The sequence below is a fragment of the Capsicum annuum genome, chromosome 8, assembly GCF_002878395.1.
Source record: "Capsicum annuum cultivar UCD-10X-F1 chromosome 8, UCD10Xv1.1, whole genome shotgun sequence".
NCBI classification, from domain to species: domain Eukaryota; kingdom Viridiplantae; phylum Streptophyta; class Magnoliopsida; order Solanales; family Solanaceae; genus Capsicum; species Capsicum annuum.
In genome coordinates this window covers 1,294,100-1,302,121 of record NC_061118.1, presented here as the reverse complement: position 1 = coordinate 1,302,121, position 8,022 = coordinate 1,294,100, and the positions used below count along the sequence as shown (strand labels likewise).

General features: G+C 32.1%; 1 protein-coding gene across 1 annotated transcript; it reads right to left on the bottom strand.

Moving 5' to 3' along the window:
- Nucleotides 1-315: 315 nt before the first annotated feature.
- LOC107838791 (glutamate decarboxylase 4) lies at nt 316-7,740 on the bottom strand. The gene is made up of 7 exons (XM_016681991.2): nt 7,535-7,740; nt 6,446-6,650; nt 5,261-5,461; nt 4,111-4,325; nt 2,759-3,012; nt 2,006-2,058; nt 316-1,141 (listed from the first exon to the last, which is right to left on the bottom strand). Exons 1-7 carry the CDS (start codon nt 7,618-7,620, stop codon nt 605-607), a joined length of 1,551 nt encoding a protein of 516 aa, XP_016537477.1. The 5' UTR covers nt 7,621-7,740; the 3' UTR covers nt 316-604.
- Between the last annotated feature and the right edge of the window lie 282 nt (nt 7,741-8,022).

The following is an 8,022-nucleotide window of genomic DNA, read 5'->3' as shown; positions in this document are numbered from 1 at the left end:
ACTTGACATTTGTTTGGTTTTTGGGCAAGTGCACATGTACACTTTCTTCGTTCATTTTTACTTGTCTAGTATATTAAAAATAAACGTCCAACAAATTTTTTCGGTTTAAAAACTCAATATATAATTTATCTTTTTTTAAAAAAAAATTATTTTCACCGTTATGTTCAATAATTGGAGGATGAAAACGTAACCCCTATCTTGTGAAGGCAGATTAAAGGTTGTTTCCAATAATACCTTTTAATTGTACAAACCAAAAATACAAAGGAAAAAAAAAAAGATGAACATAATGAAATAAATTAACAAAAGTCCCACAAGTAACATAACAATCATAATATTAATTCAATAGAACAAATACATGTTCTAAGAAAAAGTTACCATTACAACCAAAAAAATAAAACATGATATACTCATCATTCTTTATAAAATTTTGTTAGTCACTCAACAAAACTTACAAAACAAAAAAAAAGGAAAATTCATTATTTTTTTCTAATTAATAATAAAATTAAAATGCAGTTGGTTCTCGAACGAAGTGAATAATGACATCAATAATGACATCGACTCTCTCTTTTCAGTAGCAGGCGAGGCAAAAAAGACCGTAATGCCCCTAGCAAACAGCTGCTTTCCTAGCTAAAACATATTTTTTCCAATAATCAGTAACTTCCCTTTGCACTTCAATATCTGTTTTTTTTATTCCCTTATTATTATTATTATTATTATTATCCTTCTTGATCCCGGCGGGGTCGGTGGGGCCATTTGGGTGGATGATCAGATTATTTTCCTCAGCCACTTCCAATTTGGCACTTAACCTAGCTGGAAGTGTATCAAGTTCATGTAACACCTTGACTATATCGAGTACGAGACGCTCGGCCAGGGTTCGGGAGAAGTCCTCCCGGATGACAACGCGCAGAACCGTGACGTGTTGCGCGTTGGCTGGCATAGTGTAGGCCGGGACAATCCACCCGAACCTACGGAGCGTCTCGGAGACTTCGAATTCATTGTGGATGCTATTGTCTTTGAGGGAAAATGCAACTAATGGGACACCTTCATCCTTTGAAACTATGTTGAAACGTCCTGTATTTTCAAGTCCTTCTTTCAATACAATTGCATTTTCACGACAATTCTCCATCACGTTTCGATATCCCTGCAATTTAATTAACAAAAAATTAGTTTTCCGTGTTCACGTAGGGTTCAGGAAGGGGCCCCGCATCACAAAGAATGTGACGTAGACAGTTTAATGCAAACATTAGTGCCTGTTTTCCTTGTTCACTTAGGTTTAGGAGAAGGGTCGTAGACCGTCTATCCTAATGCAAGGATTAGTTACTGTTTTCTGTGTTTGCGTAGGGTTCAAGGAAGGGCATGCATCACAAAGAATATGACGTAGACAGTCGTCTATCATAATGTAAGCATTAGTGTCTGTTTTCTGTGTTCACATAGGTTTAGGAGAAGGGTCGTAGATAGTCTATCCTAATGCAAGCATTAGTAACTGTTTTTCATGTGCACGTAGGGTTAGGAGAAGGACCCGCATCGCAAAGAATGTGACGTAGATGGTCTATCCTAATGCATGCAAGCATTAGTGACCATTTTCCCGTGTTCGCATAGGGTTAGGAGAAGGGTTGCATCACAAAGAACGTAATTTAGACAGTCTATCCTAATGCAAGCATTAGTGACTGTTTTTCGTGTTCACGCAGGGTTATGAAAAGGGTTGTATCACCAAGAATGTAACATAGACAGTCTATCCTAATACAAGCATTAGTGACTGTTTTCCATGTTCACGTAGGGTTAGGAGAAGGGCCCGCATCACAAGGGATGTGACGTGGATAGTCTATCCTAATGCAAGCATTAGTGACTGTTTTTTCGTGTTCACGTAGGGTTACGAGAAGGGATGCATCACAAGGGTTGTGACGTAGATAGTCTATATCCTAATGCAAGCATTAGTGACTGCGTCCACAACTCGTACCCGTAACCTATAAATCAGACGAAAACAATTTAATGTAATATGATTTACCTCGTAGCCCAAGCGGATAAGTTGATAATATTGAGCAATGACTTGACTTGAACCTACATTAAGACAAGTTTATATTACATTAAGACTTTGAACAAAATTATAGGAGTAATAATTTTAATAAGGCCACATTCTTTTTATTTAATAAAAAAGAATTACCAAGTTTGAAGTACGGATACAAAAAGGTCTAATTTCGAAGTAAATACAAACATCCATTTATCAATTATTGCAATAAAAATTCATAACAAAGAACGTATTCTTTCCAATTCAGTTTATGTGATAGTGTTTGACTGAATGCGAAATTCAAGAAAGGAAGAGTGAACTATGACATTTGTAGTCGAAAACAAGTCATAAACATATTTATGTGAGTAGAATCGGATAAACTTAGAAGAAAAGCGTGTCACGTAAAATTCGAACAGAAAGAACTTAGAGCTATTCAAACACAATATGTACGAAAGGAAGAGCGAACATTGAAATTTGTAGTCGAAAACAAGTCATAAACATATTTGTATGGCTCGAAAGATATCATTCCTTTTCGAGATAAACTAAGAAAAAAAGTGTATCACGTAAAATTCCAACAGAAAGAACTTAGAGCTATTCAAACAAAATACGTAAGAAAGGAAAAGCGAGCTTTGAAATTTGTAGTCGAAAGCAAGTCATAAATTAAACATACCTATATAACTAGAAAGATATCATTCCCTTTCGGGATAAATTACGAAGAAAAGTGTGTCACGTAAATTGAGACGATAAGTTTACCTTTGGAGAAATTGAGAGTAAAAGTAGGTTGATCAGCACCAAGATAATTGATATGGAAAATAAGTTCTTCAGGCAAATCTTGTTTGGTTCTCCAAATAACCCAACCAATACCAGCATAGACAAGTCCATATTTATGTCCACTCACATTAATACTTTTAACTAATGGTAACCTAAAGTCCCATTCCAACTCTGGGTAAATAAATGGTGCAATAAATCCACCACTTGCTGCATCTACATGTATTGGTGTGTCCCATCTGCAAAAAATAAATAAATAAATAAAAAATTATTACATTAATAATGACAATAATAACATATTTAGTGTAATCGCAGAAACGAGGTCTGAATGAAAGTAAAATATATGCAGAATTTACCCCTGCCTTTTTGTGGTGGAGAGGTTGTTTTCACCCTTGACTTAAAAAGGTGTTATCAAATCAAGTGTGAAAAAAAAATTAAAAAAATAGAGGAGAGAACAAATAGTAGTGTGTCCAACAGACATATCGTTCTTTCGAAACGGATTAAAAAGAAAATTGTAACACGTGTATTATAGAGTAGGCATTCCAACAGATATATCGTTCTTTCGAGACAGACTAAAAAGAAAATTGCAACACATCGTTCTTTCGAGACAGACTGAAAAGAAAACTGCAACACATGTATTAGAGAGTAGTCGTGTCCAACAGACATATCATTCTTTCGAGATAGACCAAAAAGAAAACAGTTACTCATGTATTAGAGAGTAGTTGTGTCCAACAGACATATAGTTCTTTCAAGACAGAAAACATAACACATATATTAGAGACTAGACGTGTCCAACAGACATATCATTCTTTCGAGATAGACCAAAAAGAAAACAGTTACTCATGTATTAGAGAGTAGTCGTGTCCGACAGACATATCGTTCTTTCGAGACAGACTAAAAAGAAAACTATAACACATTCAACAAACATATTGTTCTTTCGAGACAGACTAAAAAGAAAACTATAACACATTCAACAGATATATCGTTCTTTCGAGACAGACTAAAAAAAAAACTGCAACACATATATTAGAGACTAGCTAGTCGTGTCCAACAAACATATCATTCTTTCGAGACAGACTAAAAAGAAACTGTAACAAATACAGACAAATCATTAATTCTTTCGTGACAGACTAAAAAGGAAACTGCCACACATGTATTAGAGAATAGTCACGATTCAACAGACATACATATCATTCTTTCGAAACAGACTAAAAAGAAAACTGTAACACATATATTAGAGACTAGCTAGTCGTGTCCAACAGACCTATCGTCCTTTCGAAGCAGACTAAAAAGAAAACCGTAACACATATATTAGAGAGTAGAAGTAGTTTAATTACCCAGTTAGTTTGTTCTTTTGAATCAAAAGATCATTCAATAGCTTGACATCTTCAAATTCACCATTAAGAGTTGAACCCAAAATTGCAGCAACACAAATAGTATTCTCATCTACCATTTCCACAGCTTGAATTGGATCCATCACGTAGTAACCTTCCCTTAGCTTCACTTCTTTCAATTCCACTTCAAAATAATTTGCAAATTTCTCCCAACACACCTTAAAAGAAAAAGAAAAAAGAAAAAAAAAATTAATAACTTTATGTATAACAAGTTCTTAAAACGTATTGACGGAGTCAGAAATTCAAACAAGAAGATTTAAGAATTAATATACAAGAATGTCACACGTGGATTCGGACACGTGACCTAAAGTAATTTTTGAACCCCCTTTGTTGTACATTATAATTTTTTTAATATATATCAAGATTTAACGACTTTCATATAAGCAAAATAAAATAAAATTATGTTTTTCGATTCATATAGTATGATTTTTTAACGAAAGAAATTCAATTGAACTCCCTAGCATCATCCCTTTTGGAATGTGTGTGGGCATTGTGAGTGTATCTCAAATGACTAATAATATTTTTATAAAAAAGACTTATACTACATAGAAAATAACATAAATTCCAAAAATTTAGAGCTTAATTATATCATTTTGTATAACTACTAAAAATCCTCATTTTGGGTCTGTCGAGATACATAATTAGCTCCCGATACATCCAGATATATTTTTTCTAATAAAGATACATAATTATCTCCCGATATATTTTTTTCAATTTTGAATCTTTCGAGATACATAATATATCCAACGAATATACATTTTTTCCTTGTAAAGATACTTAATTAGCTCCCAATACATTTTTTCCGATTTTAGGTCTGTCGAGATACATAATTAGCTCCCGATACATTCAGATATATTTTTTCTAATAAAGATACATAATTATCTCCCGATATATTTTTTTCAATTTTGAATCATTCGAGATACATAATATATCTAACGAATATACATTTTTTCCTTGTAAAGATACTTGATTAGCTCCCAATACATGAAAATTTATGTAAATATGATAAGTTAAGGGGTATGTTTACGTTATTTTTCCTATACTAAACGCGATGAGTAAAACGGTAACCATATTGGGCTGGGCTTTAACATACCTGAACGTTAGCACCAGTAACAATATTGGGCTTATCATAAGGCTTTCCCTCAGCTTTACGTTTGTTTTGCCAAAGTCTCTTAAAGGCCAGGCCTGCTAACATTATAGCCTCTGATGAACCCACTGTGCCAACCCCGATCGCGGTTTCTTCCTCTTCCAATGGCGCGTTGAATAAACGCGCTATGATGTTCACACACCGATTCTGCAATTTACATATTCATCATTTCAAATGCTACGCTTTAAAGTATACGTAAAATTAAAGCAAAAATATGTATCACCTAATTTGTATATATTGTATGCCAAAAATATGTATCGCATCATGATTGTATGCCCTAAGTATATATCGTATGCCAAAAATATGTATCGCATCGTGATTGTATGACCAACAATGTCATGCATGCATGATGCGATTTAGTTATAAGAACGTATTGCGATCATGTGTAATGTATTCATTGGCAAAAATATGTATCACCTAATCATAGTTAAACGATAAATGATTGTATGACCAATAATGTCATGCATGCATGATGATGCGATTTAGTGATAAGAATGTACTATGACCATGTGTTATATGTACTCATAGTGTTAGTGTAAATATCGAATGCAGGTAAATTAACGTGCTATGATGTTCACACACCGATTCTGCAATTGACATATTTATTTATTTATATCAAATTCTATGCTTTAAAGTATACGTCAAATTAAACAATTTAACTTTAGCAGTTAAAAATTATGATAAAAATATGTTATCACCTAATCGTAGTTAAATAATAAACAATTGTATGACCAACAATATCATGCATGCATGATGCGATTTAGTGATTAGAACGTACTACGATCATGTGTTATGTATCATCATTGTGTTAGTGTAAATATCATGTGTTATGTTTTCATTGTGTTTGTGGCATACAATATATATATATATATATATATATATATATATATATATATATATATATATTATCTCAATCTCGAACTTGCTATAGAATTTAGAACTCGTAAACTTAAAATTCTGAAGAGAAGAGAGTAAGAAATTGCTTGAAGTTCAGTGGTAACAGTATATATGTATGTATGTATGTATGTATATAGATATATATAGATATAAATATTATCTCAATCTTGAACCTGCTATAGAATTTAGAACTCGTAAACTTAAAATTCTGAAGAGAAGAGAGTAAGAAATTGCCTGAAGTTCAGTGGTAACAGGATATTCATCCATGTCAACATAATTTTTGTTAATTGAATCCATCATAAGTTTATTACATTCTGGTTCCATCCATGTTGTAACAAATGATGCCAAATTCAACCTTGGATTTCCATCAAGCATTAATTCATCATTAATTATTTGGTATGCTGCTTCTTTTGGTATACTATTCTCTGGCATCTCAAACCTAGAATAATTTTAAAAAAAAAAAAAAAAAAAAAAAAAGAGGACAGTTCAGTGTACAAAATATTTCGTGTTAGCAGAGTTAGGAAAAAAAGTATATTGTTTATAAGCTAAAAAGTACAAATTGAGGGACGAACAACTTATGACTTTTAGCTAATTTTAGCGAATGTAAAAATAAGTCAAAAAGTTTGATAACACTAATTTTTGACACGGAGTATCAAAAGCGAAGCCAAGATTTTTCACTAAGAGAATTTAATATATAAAAGAAGTTAATATACGAAGGAAACTCAACGTCTAAAAAATCATTTTAACCATATACATATATAGCATTTTAGTTGATTTTAACAAATGTAAAAAAAAAAAAAGTCAAAAGGTTTGATAACAATAAACGGATTCACATGAACTCAATAATTTTTTGACACGGAGTATCAAAAGCGAAGCCAGAATTTTTTCACTGAGGAGATTCAAAATATAAAAGAAGTTAATATATAAAAATAATTTTAATCATATACATATAGTGTATTTTTTGACAATGAACCTCCTTCCGGTATCCTAGCTCCGCTAGTGTAAAAAATTCGTAAAAATTTAAATAAATAGAAGATTTTAAGCCCACATAATGGATTCAATAGTAAGAACATAAAGACTGAATTCACCAACTCAAAATTCTCAACGAACCTCCTTTCGGTATCGTAGCTCCACTCATGTTAAAAATCATAAAAATTTAAATAAATAGAAGATTTTGACCCCACATAATGAATTCAACGTAAAGACTGAACTCATAAACTCGAAATTCTGAATCTAACATAACGTTATACATGCACATATACGTATTAAATTTTATACGTTCTCAATGAAATTTTTGATTTCGACACGGATTACGATGTTTACCTTGGAAGTGAAGCTCGAACATAGCGCGAAGCAAAGGTGGAATGAACAGAAACATCAGATTCAGATGTTGTTTTTGAAAGAACCATAGTTAAAAAAAATGAAAAGAATATGAAATATAATAAAATTAAAACTTTGGTATAAAAAGAGAGGAGAATTATGATGAGTTTTTTTTTTTGTGGTAATTGTTTGGAGGGAAAGGGAGAAAGGGTTATGGGTATTTATAGTTGTGAACTTTTTTATTTTTTTATTTTGGTCAAATTAATTGATGACTTTCTTGGAAGCCAATTCAAAGGAATAATATGGAAAGAAGAATATTAGGTGTTAATAATGGAACCGAAAAAAAAAAAAAAAAAGGCATATCTGTGAGGAACATGGAAATTGACCTAGTCAAAATTTAATACTACAAAATATATAATTGGAAAGATTTTTTGAAATATACATAACCATGTTGACTATATTACGTGTGAATATTCGTACATTGAACAAAG